This window comes from Miniopterus schreibersii (genome assembly GCF_964146895.1).
Source record: "Miniopterus schreibersii genome assembly, chromosome: 14".
Classification (NCBI taxonomy): Eukaryota; Metazoa; Chordata; class Mammalia; order Chiroptera; family Miniopteridae; genus Miniopterus; species Miniopterus schreibersii.
This window is the reverse complement of record NC_138114.1, coordinates 41,990,600-42,014,541: the sequence shown is the minus strand read 5'-3', so window position 1 is coordinate 42,014,541 and position 23,942 is coordinate 41,990,600. Positions and strand designations below refer to the sequence as shown.

The 23,942-nt window shown below is 38.8% G+C and overlaps 1 protein-coding gene across 1 annotated transcript in view; it reads left to right on the top strand.

The window, feature by feature from the left end:
- The window catches only part of CFAP43 (cilia and flagella associated protein 43), a 69,135-nt gene that overhangs the window by 22,965 nt on the left and 22,228 nt on the right, over positions 1-23,942 (top strand). The window contains exons 12-23 of the mRNA XM_081158160.1: positions 1,259-1,362; positions 3,666-3,806; positions 4,773-4,945; positions 5,956-6,105; positions 7,956-8,086; positions 9,927-10,074; positions 12,319-12,420; positions 13,200-13,277; positions 18,054-18,179; positions 20,514-20,618; positions 21,646-21,762; positions 22,639-22,869. Of these exons, the coding sequence (XP_081014286.1) occupies positions 1,259-1,362; positions 3,666-3,806; positions 4,773-4,945; positions 5,956-6,105; positions 7,956-8,086; positions 9,927-10,074; positions 12,319-12,420; positions 13,200-13,277; positions 18,054-18,179; positions 20,514-20,618; positions 21,646-21,762; positions 22,639-22,869 (1,606 nt within the window). The remainder of the gene's footprint in view (positions 1-1,258; positions 1,363-3,665; positions 3,807-4,772; positions 4,946-5,955; positions 6,106-7,955; positions 8,087-9,926; positions 10,075-12,318; positions 12,421-13,199; positions 13,278-18,053; positions 18,180-20,513; positions 20,619-21,645; positions 21,763-22,638; positions 22,870-23,942) is intronic.

Sequence of the window (23,942 nt, the reverse complement as noted above, 5' to 3'; positions counted from 1 at the left end):
CATAAACAAGCAAAAAGATGCGTACTTTGTTGTATTTACACAAATAATTATCAAGCACTTAGAGTGTGCCAGGCACTTCTGTTGTATTAACTTTATGAGATGGACACTCGTATTGTCTCCACTGCAGATAAGAAAGAAAACAAATAGTTTAAATAACTTGCTTAGTATTTCACAGGCATAAAGGGCAAAGGTTGGGATTGGAACCCAGGCAGTGAGGCTCCAGAGTCACTGTCTTTGCTCTAAAAGGGAGCAAACCATATACAATGTTCTGCATCTCCTTTTTCCCCACTTAATAGTGTATCTTAGAGAATGTTTTCTATCCACTCATAAAGACTGTCCTCCTTTTTTACAGCTATATAGTATTTCATTGTATGAATATACAATCACTTTTAAAAGATAGTATATTGATGGGCATTTAGATGATTTTAAATCTTTGGAAGCAAGACTTTTGAGACAGCATAGAGACATTGGGTTTGGACTCATGTTATTATTATTATTCTTTCTTATGTTAATTTATCATAATAGTAGTGTTGAGAACTGACATTTGTGCATGTCACACATTGTAGCTTATTGAATACGATCCTCGCCCCACCAGTCAGGAAGGTATTGTGCTTGTGCCTGTTCCACAAATGAGGGAACTCGGGTTCAGAGAGGTTAAGAGAAGTGCTTGCGGAGAGATTACCCAGCTGGCAGCTGGAGGAGCTGGCTTTCCACCGCTGTCGGCTGTTCCTGCAGGCTGCGCTGCCTCCAGCTCAGTGGGGAAGGGCTGCTAACCATCCTCCAGTTACACCCTGCTCTTCTGTACCATATTTTTTGTTGCACCTTTCTCAGATCCTTCTCTCTTATCCTAATTTGCATTTCTCCACTTTTTCTAATTTGATGAAGGTGTAAAAACATTTCACTACATTCTTCCTCCTGCCAGGTACTGGTCCTGAAAGGTACTGAAATGTACTCGTCACTCATATTGGAATTGCTTATTTCCACTTGAAAGCTCTATTGTCGCATTTCATTCACATATGATGTAATAGTTGCCCATCTTCAGTGAATCCTCTTGACTTTGTTAAAATTTGGAAATAGCATTACCCTAGAATGTAATGATTACACTTATGTATATTCACTTGGCTTTTATAAGTCAGATAGTATTGAAAATCACAGACCATAAGAATGACTGGTTTTGAATGGATCTCTGTTCTGTTGTTCAATAAATGTCTACCATCTTATGAGTGAAACAAGTGAAATCGCATTTCTTCTTTTCTAGTTATGACCAGCGAGGAATGTATCTATTAGCTGGAACATCAGAAGGATACATCTTTGTTATCAATGCCAAACCCTCAAGCTTATTTCACATCCTTGGATTCGTAGGTACTACGTAAAATGCTTATTAATTTAAAATATTGGTCACTTTATTCCAAAGAATTTAAGGTGGTACAAATGGGGCTATCGTGAGATAATTATTTGTGGTATATTTTCCAACAGAGAAACATTTAAATAACTGTTAAAAGTTACTTAGGAGAATTCCTACATCATATTTAGAGGTTTTTGATACATCTGCTTGGTACATAGTTGATACTAAATAAATTTTCTTGAATCAATCAATGAATTAAATAATGAAATGGCTAAATATTTCTAATATTACAAAGAGAAGTTTGGGTTTTTTATCCTTGAAATACTTTTTTAAAAATTTGATCTCTATTTAATAAAGATATTTAAAGAAAGTTTTATGACATGAATCTTTAATGTTTCCTCTTTAAACAAAATGATGTCCAGCTTTTCTCAGTAATGTTTGTTTAAATGCCCAGGTAAACCACATTTGTAGTAGCAAAATGGCACTTATATGATAAATAATAAGAACTAATATATTTCTCTCTGGCTTTAGGTACTAAATATATATATCTATTTCCCCCAAGTATGTTTTTCAAATCTATTTATTGATTTTTTAAAATTATTGAGTACCTAACTAGGTGTAAAATGCTGGCAATTTAGTGGAGGAGGAATGGCAGAGTGTTGTGTAGGCTCAGAGGAAGAAGCAGTTAATCCTGCAGGTGTAAGGAAATGAGTGAGGTAAAGGGGACACTACAGGGGGCCGTGCAGAGGATGGGGAGGAGTTTTCCAAGGGTTTAAAGTAGTGGAAGATGAGCCATATTAGTTTTTCATCTCGAGGTGAAAGTTGGAGCAAAAGCCCTTGGAGAGGTAAGAAGTCTGATGTAATAAATAGGTAAACAGAAGAGTTTACTAGATGATGACTATGGCGATGAAGTCTGAAAAAAGACAAAGGGTCCTGAGTGCCATTCCAAGGAGTCTGGACTTTGTTCTGTGGTTAAAGCGATATCATCAGAGGTTTTCAAGATGGGACTAGAATGACTTGACCTGGTATTTTAGAGGATGACTGTGGCACAAATGTGAAGATGAAACAGAAAGGCCAGAGGATGGAATAAAAGATATGAGTTAGGCAATTATTCTAGTTGCCAGGCTTAAAGTGATATTAATCATGACAATAGCCAACATTTATTGAGGGATTTCAGTGTTCTAAGCACTTGGCATGTGTTAATTCATTTAATTCTTACAGACAATTTTACACGGTAGGGACTATTATTATACTTATTTCCAGGTGAGGCAGCTGAGGCAGAGCGAGGGTAAGTACTGTTGTCCCAGGTCATGCAAGCAGATTGTGGTGGAGCCAGGACTCACTCTGGAAGCCTGGCTGCAGGGCTCCTGCTCTTGTCCACCATGCACACACCATGCTGCAGAGAAAAGAGGGAAACAACTATGAGTGATGGAATTGTTAGGACATACTATTTGATCATATGTTAAAGGGAAAGAGCAGCAATGACTCTAAACTTTCTAGCCTAGGTGGTGAAAGTTTGTGATGTTATTAATTGAAATAAAAACTCAAGAAAAAAGGAAATTATGGAGGTTGAGAAATAGGGTGAGCTGGGGAGCTTTGTAGATTTGAAACCAATAAACTCTTCATTTGGGCATCTTTAACATAAGTTTGGAGATGGAGATTTGTAGTTCCCAGGTAAATGATAGAATTCTGACCTTGAAATCGCAGAAGCTGCTGAGATGGCTTAAGAAGGTAGAGTAGAAGCAAACCTGGTTGCTTACTGTGGCCCAACAGGTAATCTTAATATGTAAATTAGACGACATAGAGTGTAGTGGGACCTGTGGCTGACCTCACAGTAGATGCAAGTTCTGCCTAAATATTCCATTTTTTAACATATCTGGTCGTCAGCATGTGGGATGGGAAAACTATTTCCATTGAAGTTGTGGACAGAGAAAGACAAGGCAGTGAAAAAAACTGAGGACAGGCCAGATTAATGAGAAAACTGGGAGCTACCCACTCTAGACAGAGCTTGAAGGAAGAAGGCTGAGTGGGGTGGGCATGGAGGACTCCCTGAGGCCTCCCTGCCTGGGAAAGAAGCTGAACCCATCAAGATGGGTTGAATCAGCCAACACAGACATCTTATCAGGAGACTCCTTTATCTGTTCATCAAAAATGTCCCCATCACTTGTGTTGAAAGGTCACTTTCAATATCTTGTAAATAAGTTTGAATTTAAAGATTTAGTGAAGGCAGTTCTATAATGTGGTATCTTACTTGGGAAGATGAAAGATTCTTTGAACTTATCAATGACCCCTGATGGTGTTGATTTTTGTTTTCTTTCAGAGGTGGGCAAAGACATTTTACAAATATCCACAGTGTCTCTTTTGGAAACAGACATAGTGGAAGTGATGGTGCTTTCCCCACTTCCAGAAACAGGGAGAAGCAGGCTGGAAATATTTACTCTGCCTAAAATACTACCACAAGGTAAAGAAAAAACAAGCAACCAGTTCTGTCCTGGACCTAGTGGGGGGGGGTTTTCTCTTAATATGTGAAGATGTAAAATGGCCATCTTTTTGTGTATCTTACAAAGTGAACTAATGAGGCTGCTAAACAATGTGAAAGCGGACTTTCTTCTAGGCTTTGTCATTCATGTGAGTCTGTCCAATTACCAGAAAAAAGAAACAGATCAACTTGCACTTTTGTCAAATAGGTTTGTCATTTTGTGATATCTCCTTTTTGTAGTTTTAAATATACATAGTCAAATTCATATAGGTTACAGTGTAGTTACTTTCACTGATAAAATTCTAAGGAAAGCTTTCTGGCTAGAGGTCTGATAAAATAGACGCTGTTTTAGGTAACAAATATCTAGGTAGCTATTTTGCAAGTATATAATTGTAGAGTATAAAAGAGCCAAAAACTTCAAAGTACTTTTATATTTAAATTAACCATGTTTTAATTAAAGACTGTCATGAGTTACTTGAAATTATATCTCTATTTAATTGATGAAATTAACCAAGGCCCTATAAAAGATAATTTATTCACTATCAATTACTTAATACTCAAGTATTTCTAATGGAGCCAAATTGTTTTTAAATCCTTTTATCACCTACTAGCCTCTGCATTATTAATTGAGCATTTAAAATTCTTATTTCACTTTTCATAGTTTTTCATAACAATTAAAAATTAAAATCAACCTGGCCTAGGATCCAGGAGATCTTGGTTCGATTCCTAGTCAGGGCACGTGCCCGGATTGCGGGCTCAATCCTCAGTCGGGGGTGTGCAGGAGGCAGCCAATCAATGACAACACTCTCATCATTGATGTTTCTCTCTCTCTCTGCCTCTCCCTTCCTCTCTCTGAAATCAATAAAGATTTTTTTTAAATAAATAAAAATAATAAAATAAAATCAATATATGGTGCAAGTGATCACTGTTCTTCCCTATATGTTACAGTTTCTGCAACCTTTGCTAATGAAAGAGGGAGGATGAGAGACGAATTCATTCATAAGTTCCTGTATGAGACAGAGCACTCTCTGTCCTCTGCAGTGTTGGACTTCCAAAGTCACCAGATATATGGCTTCTGTAGTGAAGTGCCGTACATCTGCAGCTATCCTCTTCCTGAAAAAGTACGCCAAAACCTAAGCTTGCCATCATTTATCTTAGCAATCAAGGTCGACATATTGTGTTACTTAAACTTGATCCGTGCTTTAACATTATAGTCCAGTTAACAAATGGCTTTATTATAGTAACATAATTTCCTTGAATTAGGTATATATTAGCATGACTTGTTAATCCATCAAAATAGGTTGGAGCAACCTCACACTTGTGCTACATATATCATACTTGTCAGATAAATATGCAGATGATACAGCATTAGTTTAGTGCCTTGAAAAAATAATCTAACAGAAAATCTATCCCACAGGTGTCCAGGACTGCAGGGTTGATGATTTTCAGCAGAAATTTGCACCTAAAGCCTAAGCAAAATTGCACAAAATAGTTAAACTATGTTTCTGGCTTCCTTTCATCGCACTCTCTTAAACTTCTCCCATATTACACTGGCCCACTACATACACTGGCCCAGATTATCTACCACCCTTCCTCCCTAAACCCTTCAATCAAAGCCCTTCTCTCCCAGGGTGGCCAATGTCAGCAAGGTGTGAGACAAAGAAATTCAGAGAAGGAAGACATGGCTAGTGATAAGGAAGATTCAAGAAAAGCTTCATGGGGGAAGTAATATTTTAACTGAACTTTGAATAATAGGTTAGATTAAGACAGGGAGAAATATCGTGGACTTGGAGGTGGGAGTACACGAAACACATAGGGGGTATATTGAGTAATTAATTTTGACTTGAGCACGGACTGATATTAAAATGATTGGTGAGAAAGATTGTCAGTGTCGTCTGGGATCTTTATGAGTAACTCATAAAGACTTTTCTTAGTTGGCAAGATGAACTTTTATTTGCAAACAAAGATGAAAAATGTGATACAAATACAGGTGCCTGCTTTATCATGTGTCAGTTTATTTCCAATGACAGAGTTTGCAGCTTTGAATCTGACTGTATATGCACAACTGCAAACCCTAAGATGCCGCTCCCCTGGTCTTTTCTATAACGCAGTCATTTTCTTTGATCGGCAGGAACATAGCGGTGTTTACATTCTTAAGCCGTACCAAAAAGTGCAGAGCAAACAGTATGGAGCTGGAATGATCTCTCTGTCTGTGCATGGATTGTGGCTCTTAACAAGAGCTAAATGTGGAACTCTGTGTATCCGAGACATTCACACTTTGGTAAACTTTTTCTTAAATTATGGGATGTATACCTTGATCTAGTATAAGGAGGAAAAGCCCTTAGGAAAGGAGTTGGAATTCTTTCTTAGTTGAGTCATAACTTATTTACCACTGGTGGTGGTATTGACTTTAACATTAGGTGTATTTAAGTGCTGAGGTTTGAGTTTCTGAGGGAGGACACACCAACCAGGGACTGAGATCTGTAAAGAAAAGGCCTGGGGCAAGACTGCCATTGGTGAGCTTCAGCCCAGCTCATCCACCACTTAGTTGTGTATCTTGGAAACTCACTGAGCTTCAGCCGCTCTTCTGTAATATTAGGGAAGCCTTGCTTGCTCTCACCCTGTGGGATTCTGGTGAGAGGGTGTATGCATAACTGCTTTGGAAACAGCGAATTGCTGTGCAAACCTAGGGATTATTGTTGCTATCTGCCTGGCCTGAAGGGCCTCTGGGCTGGTTGCTGCTGCCCCCACATGACTCTTTATATGATGCTGGAACCGAGTTATATTGGTCATCAGTATATGTAATGCAGTCAGTGATCCTTACCCAGGGTTCTACCCCACACATCTGAAGCATCGCAGTGACCCATGTGACACACCTGTATCCAGATCAACTGGGCCCTGGTTGTGCCCATCCAGTTCTCTTTGCTCACATGTGCAAGAAAGTGTATTTGGAACACAGTTGGGCAAAAGTGATGTTATTATACAGGAAAACCTTAAATCCCTTAGAGGTTATTTTTAAGTGAACAATTTGCCAACTCTGTTATACTATCTCTATTCAAATGATTTGTAATGTACATGACAACTGATAGTGGCATGATATAGCAAGACGTCAAAGATTTGTTGGGGTTATTTTATGCAAAGCACCTACTATATGAGGTTATCCATGGCAACACTGTTTGTAAATCAACCTAATGTCCATCAACAGAAGGCTGGATAAATAAACAATGGTGTTTAAACAACACATAAGTAAAATGTGGGGTATCACACAGCTGTAATACAGAATGAGAAGCTCTTTATGCAACAATATGGAAAGAACCCCAAGAACATTGTTAGGGAGGAAAAGCAAGGTGCATAATATAGGTATTATACTACAATTTATGTTAAAAATTGTATAAAAATTTACATGCATAAAAAAGTCTGAATTATTGAAGGTACTGCCTTTGGGAGGTGGTTGGAGAATGGTGACATGAAGACTTCACTGCATGTACTTTTGTAGTTTTTTAATTTTGAACCATTTAAATGTATTACCTATTCAAAAAGTTTTTTAAAAAATTAAGCTATCAAGGTTGAGAAAACCAGTGTGATACAGAAATCCCAGTTTTTAGTCCAGGAGCTTAAACCGCTGCCTTATATACCAAATTAGTGATGTGTTTTGTCTGGGTTCTGACTAAGCTGGTTTAATTAACATCTTCCATGTGGGGCATGGTATCCTCCTTTCTTCACAGTGCCCATCACCCTTTCTCATCACACTCAGTCTCTTTGCACGTAAATGGAACCTGCCTAATTCTTGAAGGCATCTGAATTTGCCCCTCTGCTTGTTCAAGGGCCCTCCCTTAACTTCATAGCAAGTTCATTCGCTTCTCTGTGTCTGATTTTATTACAAATTGATTGTAATAATCCCTCCCTTCCATCCTACCACAAATGAGAGAATGAGTCCATGCTGGTGAACATGTTTTGAACTACTGATTTTTCAGTGCTCTGTGTTACCCAGAGGCTACATCCATACCAACTAAAATGCTGTTAACAAATAGAAAAAAACTTATCGACAAGCAAAGTGCATGTAACCCCCTTAGAAAAACCATGTGATAGAATTGTTTGTAATTTTTGCACTTCGTTCCTAAAACTATTGAGGAATCTTTTGTTCGGTGTCGGAGTCATTCTCACCAGGGGCACGGAATTCAGTCGGTGAGAATGTCAATGGATGGACAAAACATTCTGGTGAATGGAAGAGATGATGGCACCCTTGTGTGCCTAAGATGGAGGTACGTAAACAGTGTGCAATCTCACATTGTATGATGTTTTAAAATAAAGATTTTGTTGTTATTTAGGTATGACAAGGCCAACATAACAGGAGACAACTGTCAATGAAAAAATTGTTATACTCACAGATCCCAAGAGGAAGGGGTATGCCATGCTATTGGGGAGTCCACATTGGGAAGCACCAGGGTGGGTAAGGAGGCAGAGGAAGCCAGGAAGCCATGGGCAGCCTTTATTATGGTTTCCATGGGGAGAAGCAGATAGATTTAGGATTGACTAGTTTGGATAATTTCAGTGGGCTCTGGGGCATAGGGGCTGCCCTAAGTTGTCTGCTACTTGGCCCTGAGATGATTAGGGCCGGGAAACAGTGGCCCTGTGTATAGAAGCCCAGTGGAGGAGACTGTTGGAGTGTGGGTTCCAGATTAGTTGGTTGGATTTGAAAGGTGGGCTCCTGCGTGAGTTGTTTACTATCTCCAGGAATTGGCTAGCCCTGGGAGGTTAGTCCCTCCAGGGTCAGCATGGCCCCAGATGTCAAAGCATCAAAATACAAGAAAAGACATGGTTAATATGTATGAGATGATCAGTCCTCTCTTTCATAACACCTGTTGGGAGAGTGCAAGAAATAAGGACAATCCTGAAGAGTAGATAACTTTAAAAACTCCTGTTGATCCCTGAAAGTCCTTACATGGGTATGTATGTATGTGTACACACAGAGACACTGACTTTCCTAATTAGACTTTGCTTAGACAATATTAATTTATTTAGACTTTGATTAGACAAAAATTAGAATTCTAAATAAACAAATACTACTGAAGCATACAGATGATGACCAGGGGGCTGAGAGCATGAAGGTGACAGCCTGGATTTTAAATGTTACCTTGTTTGATCTGCCAGTGGACATCACTAGTCAATGCACAGTTCATTTCCACATAAATAATATCTCGCAGTGCCTCATGTGATCAAAACTAATAAAACTTGGCCTTTCTCAGTGACATTTGAAAAATTAAGTTAAATATTGTGGAGATTTTATATCATAACAATTTTGGTAGCCACTTAGTTGAAAGACTCCTTTGAAGACTGCACCCTCATGCCCATTTTATACATGGACTCTTAATTAACTTGTATTTCATATATAAGTCCTAACATGTCTTCATAGTCAGTGAGCAAATAGCATCTCAGGTAACAGCAAACGAGTGCTAGAGCCCTGTTTACAGAATTAAAGACATTTCCACCATAGTTAATCATGTGAACTTTTGACTCAAAGTTGAGTTTGAAACCCTAGTCCAGGACTTACTAGCTTGTGACCTCAAATGCATGACAACCCTTCCACATCATCTGTAGCGATGTTATTCAAGGCAGGGTCTGCAGCACCTGTGAGCTTGTTAGAAATGCATATTCTTGGGCTCCACCCAGACTTTCTGAATTAGAATCTCTGTGGATGAGGTTCAGGAATTTGTTTTAATAAACCCTTCAGGTGATACTGATGTTTCCAAAGTTTTGAGATGCTCTGGTGTATTGAGTGGAAGTCATATTTCCCTCAGTGGAAATGGAGACTATGAAGAGTAGTGGCTCTTCTATGCTGTGACCAGGGCAGGTACAGAGGACAAGTAGGGATGGCATGAGAAGGGGTCACCCAAATAAGTCAAGGGGCTTGTCGTGTCCTAGAGCCCAAGAATGGGCTCTCCTCTAAGAAATAGGGTCCTAATATCTAGAACGCACTTAAGAGAATTGTCCACATATTTCTTTGAGTGGAAATGGTTATGTATCTGGAAATAATACTTCTAAATGTGACTTTTTAAAATTGTGATTCTATAGCCTTTGTGTGTGTGTTTTTTATTAATATAGGCAGTTTGGAGGAAATGTAGCCAATGAAATTCTGGAATATTGGCAGCAGCTTTTAACTTCTCTGAGCATCACCATACAGGAGGAGAATAGTTATTTAAATCTAAGACAAAGATATTCCTTGGATTTGGGATCGGAGCCTGAATACACAGTTGAGTTCCAATATAGTTTTTTTCTCCTTCTGTCAACATAAGAAATGTCCAAACCTATAAGATTTTTTTAAGAGTTTATTTGAGCCAAATTGACAATTGCCAGGAAGCCAGATTGCAAATGCTCCACATATTGACAGTCGCACAGTTTCTTTTATGCATCAGGTATTAGGGAGGGAACTAAGGAAGATTACATGAAAGCAAGAAAAGGCAAGGTGAGGGTTGGATTACAGGGTAGTTAAACAAGACTCTGTCCTCTGTTGAGGATGGTTACGTGTATTTCAAAGGTATGTTAACCTAGATGCACAAAAATAATGGACAGGGCTTGCTTAAGGCAAAGATAAACCTTTTACTAAAAAAGTGATATGCCTGGGGTGTGGTAACTACCCACCATGACCTGCCTATTTAAGAATTTAGGATCAGATCACTTTGTGAGGTTGCTTTCCATAGAATCCCTTTTTCTTCCACACTTCCCTCCTTTCTTTTTAAATCAGCTATCAGTTTGCAGTTACAGTTTTCTTCAGTCAGATATTTTGTAATTTTCCTTTTTATCCAGGTATACCATGACTCTCAAAGAGCGTGTGAGCTATGTCTAAGAGAAAATATTCAGCATTTCTCAAAGTAATGGCAAATATTATACCTCAGATATTATTTAAACCATAGTATAAGATCAGGCTTGCCTGGGGAAAAAAACCTTACTACCAATCCTGGTGCTTGGTCAAAGTGGTTTCACTTCTATACTTTTATGTCACATAGATTATTTAGGAAGTATCTGGCCAGAGAACAGCATTCATTCATTCAATCATTTAACAAATATTTATTGAGCACCTACAGAATGCTAGGCTGTGGGGAGTATAAGCATGAACAAGATAGGAAAAACTTCTGCTTTCATGAAGCTTACATTCTAATTGAGAGTTGGGAGTGCTCTGAGAAAGAGCTAAATAAGCAAATAAGAAAAGTAGATAGTAACAAGATCTACTTAGTGAATAAAAATGGCCTGGTGTGATAGTGTTTGGCTAGAATAGCCTCTCCAAGAAGAAGACATTTAAACTGAGACCTGAATTAAAAAGAGGTGCCAACATGCAACATGGATGGGGCAGAAGTACTCAGGGCAGAGGGAATGGAGAGTTTGACACGTCTGAGGACCTAAAGAAGGCTGGTGCAGTTAAAGGGAACAAGAGAGAGAGATGAGGTCCCGAAGGTGGAGAAAAGCCAGGTAACAAAGGGCTTTGTAAACCAGGTAGAGTTTAGATTTAATTTTACATTTAATAAGAACCTGTTAAAGTGTTCTGAGGAGAGGATTTACAAGATCTTATTTCATTTTTGAAATAATTACTTCCCACTGTGTGGAGAATGTTTCCTGTAGGGAACAAGAGTGGAAGCAGGGAGATTAGTTAGGAGGCTATGCCTGAGATCCAGGTAACAAGGATGGACACAGAGGAGTGTTGTGGAGAGAAGTGGTAGATTCCAGATAGGTTTCCCTTGAGTTCTGGGAATAGGCCAGGACTGGAGAGTTGATTTGAGAGTCAGGGGCATGTGGATGGAATTGAAAGCCATAAAACCAGGAGAAGTCATCATGGAAGAGTGAATGGTAAGAAACAGGACCAGGACAGAGTGTCTTCTAGATATCCAGGAGAAGGATTTAGGGAGGCAGAAGATACTGAGAGGGGGCAGCCTGTGAGGTTACAGGAGGGTCAGGGGAGTGTGACATCCCAGACTCTTTCAGGACATTTTACTGCAAAGAGAGACTAGAAGGAGGTGGTGGCTGAAGGGGGATGTGGTGGTCAATGGAGAGAGGCTTTCCTAGGACAGGAGGTACCAGTGCACATATGGGAAAGATTCAGTAGAAGAGGGAAATGGATGATGCAGAAGGGCAATGGGATTTTTTTTAAAGTGTAAAGGCCTCGAGAAGGAGGAAACAATTAAGATCCTACATACAAATGGTGGGGCAGGCATTGATAGGCAGGAACATTTGGTCTGCAGTAACAGGAAAAAGGCAGGGAGTGTTTTGGTGAACATGTGACCTATCTGGACCTTTTTGCTTTCTCAGTGAAAAGTGCAGCTGATGTGAGGACAGACTGGTAGGAATTCAGTTAATAAAACATTGCATCTTGGGCAGGGAAAATGTTTGGTATTATTTTTTCAAAATGCAACAAGTGCAAAGGGATTCTAAACAATTATATGAAGTAGAGTGTGAGGAGAACTTGATGAATTTTAAATTTAAGAAATGTCTGTCTTTTTCTAAGGTAAACGAGGATGTGAATTTACACATTGAATCATCACAAGAGGAATTAGTCCTAGTTGATAATACGAAGGAAATTCCCTGGATACAAAAAAAAAACCAAGAGGTATTTATAAAACATGGGAGAGGTTTGAAATAATGCTTTGTAGCTGTGCCAAACAGCTTAGCTTCCTATGAAAATCTGCTGGAAAGTTAGAAAGTAGAACAAGATACTGCTTGGCAGAGCATTCCATTGTACAAGTGTAACTTTCCTGAAAGCAGACAGCCTACATACAGCCCAATTGTTTAGATTATATATGAGCTTTAAGAACTGTACTTAAGCTAATATGAGCACAACAAAGCTGCCCAGGTAAGCCAAAGCAAAGAATGAAGTGATACCTCATGTTGGAGGGAGTTTTAGCGGAGCTGCACAGTTGATGTAAGAAAGGGGTGGGCCAGAAACAGGAAAAGGGACATCCTGGCTTCAGATGTGCAGGAAGGTGACAAAGGTAGTTATAGCTCGTGTCTGGATTTAGCCTGCTTGTCAAGTCTCACTCAAGTTCCAAATAAAACAGCAGACTGATTTTCCTTTGTTAACTATTCTTTAATTTACTACTTTATTATTTTCTTTCCATTGGCCTTATAATTGACTGAAACTACTATGTTGCTTCAGTCAACATAATAGCAGTTGGCTTAACCAAGGTATTGCAGAAGTGTTATTTCATGTACACTTTATGTTATTGGTCTTTGAAATAATTTTGTTTCCAGAGAAGTGCTATCTTTTGTGCATCTGTCTATGTACCTATGTCCATATCTGTGCGTATGGATACAGTCATGTCTATATCTATCCTACACCCCTCTATCATCTCTCTTGCCTGTCCCAGTGATACACTTGTCCCATTTCAGGCCATCAAAAAGGAGGTTAAACAGTATTCCAACAAAAGGAGAGAGATAAAAAGAGGAATCAAAGAGCTTGCTAAGACGGTAAGTGCTGTGATTTCATATAGCAATACACTTGGCCCTCAGTCCACAATCACTGTTTGAATTTTATTTTGTTCAGCACAGCATGAGAAGCTACACCCATTTTCCTTTCTACCTATATGTAAGCTCATTTTTCTGGGGTACTTCCACTGGGTAGAAATTTTACCTTACCACACTATGTATAAACAGTGGTTTTCTTCTCTCTGTCTTCTCCAAATATGGTATCTTATTTTTTAGTAATTATTTTAATCAAAGTTAAGTGTTTACAAGTTTATAAATTAACTAATGAGTTACATAATTAAAAATAATGTTTTAAAGCACCACCTGTCCTACTTTTTTTCACTATGATTCCTGTACTCTGGAGGTAACTGTTTTTAATTCTTTCAGCTTTTCTTTTTGGCTATTTATCTTGAGCTTTCTTGTTTTCTTGATGCTGCTATCTCTTAATATTTCTATTCTGACACTCATTATGGGCTTACTGGTATGGAAGATGAGTATTTAGGTTCTTTTATACCTTCCACCCCCACCACTACAGCATATATATAAATCCATACTTAGTATGCAAACTATTATAGTTATGTAAATGTTCTCCAAAGCTGAGTCATGTAGTATATTATAATTACATTTCCCTTTTTGCAACTTTATTTTTCCTGGAATTAATAATTGCCTTTGTTTTGGATTGCCTATTCAAACTCTCTGGAAATGCTAATAAAAAAAATAATAATAATAATAATAAAATTAAATTAAATTAAAATGGGCCTCTTCTCAACCCAAATGCCTGAGGAAATCAAGCTGTCAGAGCTGCGTGTGTGTGGCCTCCCTTCTAAAGCTTTCCATCTTTCCGCTGCAGTCTAAGCACCTTGCTCTCTCTACCAGGCAAACAGTTGCTGTCCTAGGGACTTCTCTTGTGCATCCCCCTGGAAAGCCCTCTCACCTGCCTCCTGATTTGGAGCCCCAGTTTTTGGGGTCCCATGCATTTTTCTTTGTTTTCTTGGTGTGCACCTTCCAGTAGCTAACTGCAGAACTGCTACATTGTCCCATGCTTGGGAATATCGTTTATCATGTGACTATTCTCCTGGCATACTGTTCAAATGTAATACAATGTAAATGGCACCCACCCCCTAGAGTTGTATAATACTTTGGCTCTTGAGAAAGGGTACACAGGAGCTACATTTTTTTGAGTCTTGTTTTTTCTTAAAATGTCTTTATTCCACTCTCAGGCTCATTTGATAGTTTGCCTAAGTGTACAGTGATTTCCCCTCAGAATTTTGAAGGCTTGCCGAATTGCTTTCTAGCTTTCAGTGTTTGCTTTAGAGAATCCAATACCTTTCTGATTCCCAGTTCTTTATAGGTAACCAGATTTTCCTCTCTGCAAACTTAGAGGATCCTTTCTTTATCCCTGCTCACAATTATGCACCTTGAAATTGATGGATATTCTTGGCTTGCTGGTACAGATGTGCTCTCCACCCTTTCCCACCCTGTTCTGAGTCCCAAGAGGCTGCCTTTGTGGTGGCATCAATAGGTTCTCTTGCCTCTGGCTTCTGTTTGGGTTTAGCCACTGAGTGGTATCAACAGGAGGCCAGCCCGGCCGGGCGTGGCTCAGTGGTTGAGCTTCAACCTGGGATCCAAGCGATCGGGGTTTGATTCCCGGGCAGGGCACATGCCCAGGTTGTGGGCTCTATCAATGACTCTCTCATCATTGATGCTTCTATCTCTCTCTCTCCCTTTCCTTTCTCTGAAATCAATAAAGATCTATTTTAAAAAAACAACAGGAGGCCAGAGGACAGGAGATGGCTAGGGTCAGGGTTTTTATTCCTCTAGGGTGCTTTCTGTGGTGTTACGAGTTGGCAGTGACTGCTAGCCATCTCTGATAGCTACCAATCTCTTCATGTCTCAGTAACTACTCTCCACCCTTGCCCTTCAGACCTGGAAGTGGTGTCAGCTTCCTGAGGAGGCTAGCCTGAGATGCTTTATCATGCCTTGCTGATTTCCCTGCCAAATCTTTTTTTTTTTTTTTTTAAAGTCTCTCTTCCCAATTACCCCACTTGAGTGTACCATGTGTTTCATACCAGGACCCTAGTTTGTGTGTTTGGAGTTGTGTGTGTGTGTTTTCTCTTTCATATGCTGGGCATTGGTGAGCATTTTCAATAAGATACCTTTGCCTTTCAGGTCTGGGTGTTCTGAAATTTTTCTTTGGTAATTTCTTCCCCTTTGTTTCATTTTCCTGATTATTGATAAGTTTGCACATCTTTGTTTTAACTCTAAAAATGATATGTATTTCCTCTTCTGTGAATTCCCTGTTCATGTCCTTTGCCTATTTTTTCCATTGGATTGTTGGTCTTTTTCTTTTTGATTGTAAGTGTTCTTTATTTTTATTATTAACATATTTATTTATGATAGTTAGGGTTAGCTAAGCTGAGATAGTAACTAAACTCCAAAAAACGTAATGGCATAGAGATGAGAAGTTTCTTTCTTTCTGAAAAAACAGTCCTGGGTAGATATTCAAGTCAGCAGATGCTCAGTTCCATGCAGGCATTCGGAGACCTAGGCTGGTGGAGACTGCTAGCTTCCCCACAAGGCTTCTAAGGATGTCTTGCTTGATCTCATCCCAGGCAACTGGAAGAGGAAAAGACCATGGGGCAAAACTAGAGGTGGCACTTGTTATTTTATTGAACCACATGAAATTTTATATGGTTCAGCCTAATATACTACAAATATTTTGTATTCTCTCAACTTTTATAATGTGCCTTTTTAAATGCAGAATTTAAAAATGATGACCCAAGCGTATTGATCATTTTATTTATAGCTTTTGTTTTTGTGTCTGATTTTAAAAGGGCTTCCAAAGTCTCATATAGTTTCTTCTGATACCCTTTATTTCACCTGTAATTTATTTTCATGAATAGTATGAGGTGTGGCTCTAACTTTATTTTTTTCAAATAGCACATTTTGTCAGTGCTTTTTATTGAATATGCCATCCTTTCTCCACTGATTTGCAACTCCTCCTCTATTAATCCCTGTAGTCCCATGTATATGAGATTGTTTCTGGACTCTCCATTCTGAAATTGAGTATTGATCTTTTCCTGAACTAATTCCAAACTATTCTGATTGTTATAACTTTATAAAATATTTTTATATCTTGAAAGTAATTCTTCCTCTGCTCTTCTTTTACAAAAAAAAAAAAAAAAGTTGGCTTATTTATATATACTTTTTTTTCTTTTTGCAACTTACTTGCTCTTTATGTAGAGAGACATGTCCTTGGAGTTCCCTCCTATGCAAACTTTTTCATTTGAATTTTAAAGTCAGCGTGCCAAGTTCCATGAAAAACTCTGATTTGATTTTTGATTGAGAATATATTATTTATACTGTGATTTGTGGAGGAATTTATTTGTTACCTGAAATTATATATATATTATATACATTTATAATATAAATATTATATACAATATTCATTATATAAATGTACATGAGCATATATCTATTCAATTTTTTAAAAATATTCTTTAGTAAAGTTTTATAGTCTAAAGGTGACTATAATTTTCTTATTAAGGTTATTTTAGGTATCCTGTGGTTTGTTTTGCTTTTGTGAACGGAATAGTTTTCTATTACATTCTCTAGTTGGCTACTACTGCTATATATGAATGTTACTGATTTTATATCTGATCACCTTGCTGAATTCTCTTTTTAGTTCTGCTATTTTATCAGTTGATTTTCTTGGATCCTCTAGGTACACTATCATATCTTTGGTACACTATCATATCTTCTGAAAATCAAGTTTCTCTTCCTTATCAATCTTTATACTTCATTTCTTTTTCTTGTCATATGGCAAAGGCTTCTAATATAATAGTGGTCATGACAGTAAACATGCTTGTCTTCTTCCTAACCTTAACAGGAATGCTACTGACTTTTAAGTGTGATGCTTGCTGTAGCTTCTTCCCTTGTTACCTAAGAGTTTTTATGGTGAATTTTATTGTGAAATTGATCAAATGCCTTGTATTTCTCGATAGACATTGGTCATTTGCTAATGTTTTATTTAGGATTTTTTAATTTCTATTCATAAGTAATATTGATCTAATTTTCTTATAGTTCCTTTGTCTCTCACCGATGTTTCTCTCTTTCTCCTTCTCCCTCCCTCTCTCTTTAAAATCAATCAAAACATATTTTTTTTAAAAGTCAAGACAATAATAATATAATAAATCCCATTGCCAATATTATTTCATATGTACCTCTACCTATCATCCCCTTCCCTGATTAATTCCCAGCTATATCATTTCATCTTTAATTATTTAAATATAAATCTCCAAAAGATAAAAACTCTTAAAACACATAGCCACAATACCATTAGCACACCTAAATATCAACAATCTCTTAATATAATTCAATGAAGTTATGAATTTGCACATTTTGTTGTTGTTGTTAATAGATGAATGAGCTTTTAAGGATTAAACTTTAAAACTTAAATAATCACAATAAGCACATAACCTAATTCTTTACTCAATAGTTACATTTAAATAAACAAAACATCTATTTATTTATTGCTATCTAAGAATTGGAAAACTGAGTCTTTAAAATTTAATTCACTTGTCACCATCCTTTCCTATTTTATCTTTTAAAATATATTTTTATTGATTTCAGAGAGAGGAAGGGAGAGGAAGAGAGAGAGAGAAACGTCAATGAGAGTCATTGATCAGCTGCCTCCTGCACGCCCCCTGCTGGGGACCTAGCCTGCAACCCAGGCGTGTGCCATCCCACCGGACCACCCTTTCCTATTTTAAAATTCAGGTTCTGAATATGATGGAAGAAAATGAAGCAGTAGATAATATTGCACAATTAGAGCAGAAGGAATTTGGCCTGGATCTGGAGGAACTGGAATGGCTTCAGAGGGAAAGTGAGGAAGAGGTGGCAAAGGTATGGAAAAGTCTGACTTAAGTACTATTGTGAAGGAAGTAGAGAGAAAATGGGAAGGAAAACTTTTCTAGAATTATGAAAATACAACAAAAATTTTTCCAGCACAATGTGAATAAAGTGAACATAGTGTGTACTAGGGGAATGAGTCAGAAAATTATTGAATTTGTTAGGGGAAGGAAGAGCATCCCAACCAGCCAGACATCTGATGTCTGACTTTCCTCCCTGACATTCATCTTCCACCGTGCATTTGAACGTTTTTAGAAATCCCCTCAGCCACCTCATGTCAACTTTAGACTCTCTGGAATAACCCCTTAATTAGAGTTGAAATCTTTCTCCCTATACTCACTGATTCTTCTGTTCTTTGAGCACCATCTAATCTATGGCCACTCTGAAAATGGTAGAGAAGATTAGCAGTTACCATGTGTCTTCTGTTGCCTCAGCTAACTATCCCAGCTCCTGTGACCATCAAATAATGTAGTTTGAATAGTTTCATCATCATCACACAGTTTTTCTCTGATTTTGTTATATTTAAGTCTGACACCAGCAAAAGAATTCCAATTATTATCTGTACAGTTTAGAGAAAAGCATAAACTGAAACCTCTCTATTACAAGATACTATACTTCTGTTAATTCAGCCTTTGCACTTTTTGTGCTAGTCACATCACATTGTTTACTCATATTGATTTTATTTTAGGTAAAGGCCCTAATTGTGTTTTATACAGGATGTTCTTAAGCTACCTCTTTTTCAACACACACAGCACATTTGACTTTTCGATTGTGCATGTGTAACAAGAGAATGAAATATACCTGGATTCGCAAACATTTAAGTGAATTATATAGTTGGTTAAACAACTACACAAAAAGAGACTATTTGGCTGGTGTGTTTAGGAGAGAGATTTCCCATCATATGCGTCAGGACTGTCCTGTTGAATGTGTTTATTAATGACTGGGGTGAATATGCAGAAATGACGCAGAATTGTCAAGTTGGGGGATATGATGCTGAGAATAAGAGAAAATATATTGGATAACAGAACCAGGATCAAAAGGACCTCAACAGACTGGCTCTAGGAGATAACATTTACCCGAATGGCCCTGGCTGGTTTGGCCCACAGACTGAAAGACCCTGGGTGCAATTCTGGCCAAGGGCATGTACCTCAGGTGCAGGCTCGATCCCCGGCCATAGTCCGGGCTCCTGTGGGAGGTGACCAATTGACGTGTCTGAAAGGCAGTGGAAAAAATATCCTCGGGTAAGGGTTAAAAAAAAAAAAAAGTTTTACCTAAATAATCATTCATCTCTCTATCAATACATTCCACAACATTTATTGAATATGTGTTACCTGCCAGGCACTATTGTAGGTGCTGGGAATATAGAAAATAAAACAGATAGGTCCCGCCTCTATAGGGCTAATCTAGTGGAGAAGATAGACCATAAATAAACAAGTCTTTCTGTATTGTATGATGAAAACAAACTGGATACTGTGATAGATGTGGGAGATCTACTTCTGTAATCAAAGATCACTTTAAAGGAGTAGCATTTCAGTTGGGAACTAAAAGAAGAGAGGCAGCTGGCTATGCAAAGTACTGAGAGAGAGAATGTCGTGCAATGGGAACAGCAAGAGCAAAGGTCCTCCTGAGGCAGAAGTGGCTTTAAAGTATTACAGGAAGAGAAAGACTGTAGTACAGTGGACAGGAGAGAGCCTCATTGAATGATGTAGGAGAGGTAGGCAGAGGCCAGCTCTCAAGTCCTTGTATTTCATGGTAAAGAAGTTGTCTTTTTAAATTAAAAGTGCAATAGGATGCTATTAGAAATGATCTCAGTTTTATTATAACAAATCACCAATTTGGGGGCTTTTTGAATGTTATTTGGTTGTTGCAACAATCCCCAAAGGTAGGTTTTTGTTTTTCCCACTTGCAGAAACTGAGGCTTCAGAGCTAGAGTCACTTGGCTAAGATCCCACAACTCGGATTTGAGTCAGGAAGTGCCAGTCTGCCCACCAGGCTTCGGACTCTCCCTCCTTGGCCCTGGCTTCACTCAGGCCTGGAATGCCCTCCTTAATCTGACACAGGTTCTTCCCGTGCATTCAGCTGGACCACTCTGCAATGAGTCCGGGTTAGGTGCCTGTTCCCACCCTCACTCTAGCATCGTTCTGTCTCCAAACTGATGCCTAACTACCCAGTACATCTTGGTTTAGAGCAGCACTGTGTTGGTGAAAACAGATCTAACTCGACCACTAAATGTGCAGCCATGACTGGTTAGTGAATTTACAAATGAGATTTTTTTTTAAAGAGGCCACATTTTCATTTTTATTTTTCCCTTCACCCATATTCTTCAAGATGAGAAAAGATGTGGAGATGCGTAACCTAGCCAAGAGGTATTTGGCTGAACTTATTAAAGAGGAATGCTGGAATTCAATGGCTGTGAAAGGTCGTGCTCTTAAGGTAACAGATGTAACTCCACATGTAAGGTACCATGCCTTAGCTTAGCCAGTGAGAATTTTCATTGGAAGTCTCATGGCAGAAATTCTTTAAAAATAATTTTAAGAAAATCTGTACATAAAAAGGCATTCAAGCACACCTCGCCCCTTCTTGTGCGGAGTTCTCCCCGGATGGGTCGCTTTGTCTTCTCATCCTTCCCTCTTCCCTTGTACTTCCAAGCTCGCATCTCTTAAGATTAGTCTTAGCACCTCTTTCCTCTGTGACACTACCTGCATCCAGGTCTTAATATCTGTCTGTTTCAAAATGCCGCTCACCATCCACACAGCTTCAAAACTAAACTTAATATTCTTCACGTTTCTACCTGTGCCTGCCTTCACATTTTCTAAAGGGCTGTTTATCATTGAGATTCCTCCCAACACTATTTCCCTTTTTGTCTAGGGTGACTCAAAGTCCCAGTTTATATCTGTGCTCATAGAGTAACTACTCACAGCACCCTCTTCACTTTTAAATATGCCCCCTACCCCATTTGGTTAATAAAGTATATGGTCAGACTACATTTATGTGATTGTATATTGCTCAAAAACAGAGTTTTTCAAGAGTGGCATGTTTTGGGCTGGATAATTCTTTGTTGTGGAGGCTGTCCTATGGATTGTAGGATGTTTTGCAACATCCCTGCCTCTATCTAATAAAACTCAGTATCATCCAATACCCCATTAGTAAAAGTAAAAAATGTCTCCAGACCTTGCCAAATGTCCCTAAGGGCCTGGGCGGGGGGGCTAGCAAAATCACTCCTAGATTAGAACCACTGCTCTAGAAGTAAATCCTTCACAAAAACACAGTAGTTTTATACAAAGTTTATGCCAATACTAATGGAATACATTGTTTTATTTTAAAGAAAGTTTTCATTTTCAATTCCACTCATGCATGATAACCTATGAATTAATTTTCATCAAGGAAAACATCCCCCACTCCATTCCAGATACACACACTTATACTAAAAATGAATTTATTTTGTGTTTTTTCCAACAAGTGCTTTCACATCCCCTATGTCGTTGAGAACTTCCCAATGAAAGAACGCACGGAAGAAGAGCTGAAAGAAGTGAATAGAGTTTTGCAGCAGAAGAAGATTGAAACAGAGTGTCTTAAAGTACAATTTTAAATATATGTGTGTTTATATAAGTGATGTGTTTTATTTCAAGGTCTCCTTTATACAGATTTGAGTTGGGATGAATTTAGGATGAGGTTAGATACTGTTTGTGTTTATATTTTCATTCCTTGTTAATATGTTTCCTAGTGAACATAGGAACCAAATCCAGAGAATGAAGAAACCTATGTCCTATACAACACTGGCTAGCCTTTCAACGTGAGGATGTACTTTTGAAAATGAGACAGGGTTTTGTTCTTGTCCTACTCCACCCATGCTCGTTTTATCTTCTCATATCTCTAGGGATTGTGTTTTAATATAATTGACCAAAGATGAAGTAGTGCTTGTTTTGATGGACTTATGCTTTTTCCTAAAGAAATTCCAGCTTTTTGAAAAGCAGCAGTCTCTATCAAACCACTGAAAAAACACTACCCCATTGGTATGCTTTTGTTTTGGCCAGGACCTTGCATCCGTTCTTTTTCAGAAAAGTAAAACAAAGGTATATTTAATTCTTCTTAAGCTGCACCCACCAGTCCTATGTGAACAAGTTCCTTTGTAAAACATGAAGAGGTGTATTTTTCTAATGCTTAAGTTCCAACAAAGACTCAGAATTTTTATAAACGGCTGTCATCCTGACAGCAAAATATGAGTATTATACACTAGCAAGGACAATTTTTACGCTTTTGGTTCACCCACAGTTTATCAGTTTCCGAAGCTTTCGTCTCTTCCGCAGCAGTTTTAAGATCTACCCGTCCCTTGGAATTCAGTTGTTGACAATTGAACATCTTAAAGTGACTGTTGAAATAATGAGGTTGTCACAGAGTTGCCCTTTAGTGGATTCTTCTTCTTGCCTGACTCCGCGTCGTCTTCTGCATTTAGCTACGGAAGGAGATTATCGAGGCGCAGTCGACGGTGACGATGGCGAAGGCGCACCGCGAGGAGGAGGAAGAGGAGGAAGAGGAGGAGGCGGCGGCCCCGCGCGACGCCAGCCTGCCCAACTACCTGCTGGGCAGCCTCTGCACCGACTTTGGGGTGCACGCCTCCTTGTTGTCAAGCCAGTTGGAACTTCATTCCAGAGAGGAGAAAATCAACCAAATTGTATTACTAAAAGTGGGTGGCTTTTTTTCTTTATTCCTAAAAATCTCTCAAAATCCCCATAAGGTGTCTTAGAAAGTCTCAAATTGAAATCGCATGCCAACCAAGTGGCGTCTTTATAGCACACAGAGAAACCTCCAGATGGTCTTTAGATACCCATGTTCTTTAAGCAAAGCTGTGACCAGGAGTGGCTTTCATCCATCTGGAGTGAGTTCTGTGAGAACAGTTTTCCAAAAACACCCTGCACTGGCTGACACCACAGACGACCGGTCTTCCTCTTAGATCTCCAGTAAGCTCAAAGATTTTTTTAAATCCTTGAATGCCATCTTCTAGGAAACCCAGATGTCAGTTAGGACCTTCTTGTATGATTGAGACATGATTGCTTGTCTATGCCCCTAACCTGGGGAAATACAGTTTCCTCTCTAAGATTTGTGTAACTTCTGGGGCTCAGGGATGAGGTGCAGCATCCCTCAGGCTCTAAGCTCCCACTCCTTACTTTCCACCAAACAAAAGTCAGTCTCAGAACACATCTGTTTGCCTACTGGAGGTGTTGAGACTTCAGTGACTGAGGTTACACCAATGCAAATGGTCTGAAATTTAATGTTGGCCATTCCTGACCCTGGAAGTCCTTTAGCCATGTCTGCAATTTGAGTTTGAGCATCCTGCCATGTTACTCTGCTCTCTCTATTTCTCTTCTCCTTCAACCCCTGAAATTCCTGTTTTTTTATACTAAGAACTGTTTAGTTATCTCTTGGTGCTCAGCTTCTGCTGACCTAAGCCATCAAGGACTCACTTTTCTGCTGCTTTATTAAGCCATTTTCCTACAAAAAAGGTCCTTTTGGCCCAAGATAAATTCTGGTGCCAGCCCTAAGATCATATGTGCAGCCTGCTTTAATGGTTTCATCTTCAGTAGGAAAGATATGTAGACTAAGCTGTGATGGTAAAATAAAGGCTACTTTGAACTGACCCATTCTCCCCAGCAGAGATGGGGCCAATCCATTTGGACCCACCTGCCGCCGATGTAACTGGCTGATCCGGCTCTCCGGCTTGCATCCCCATCTTACCTGGGAATAACCTGACTGTATATA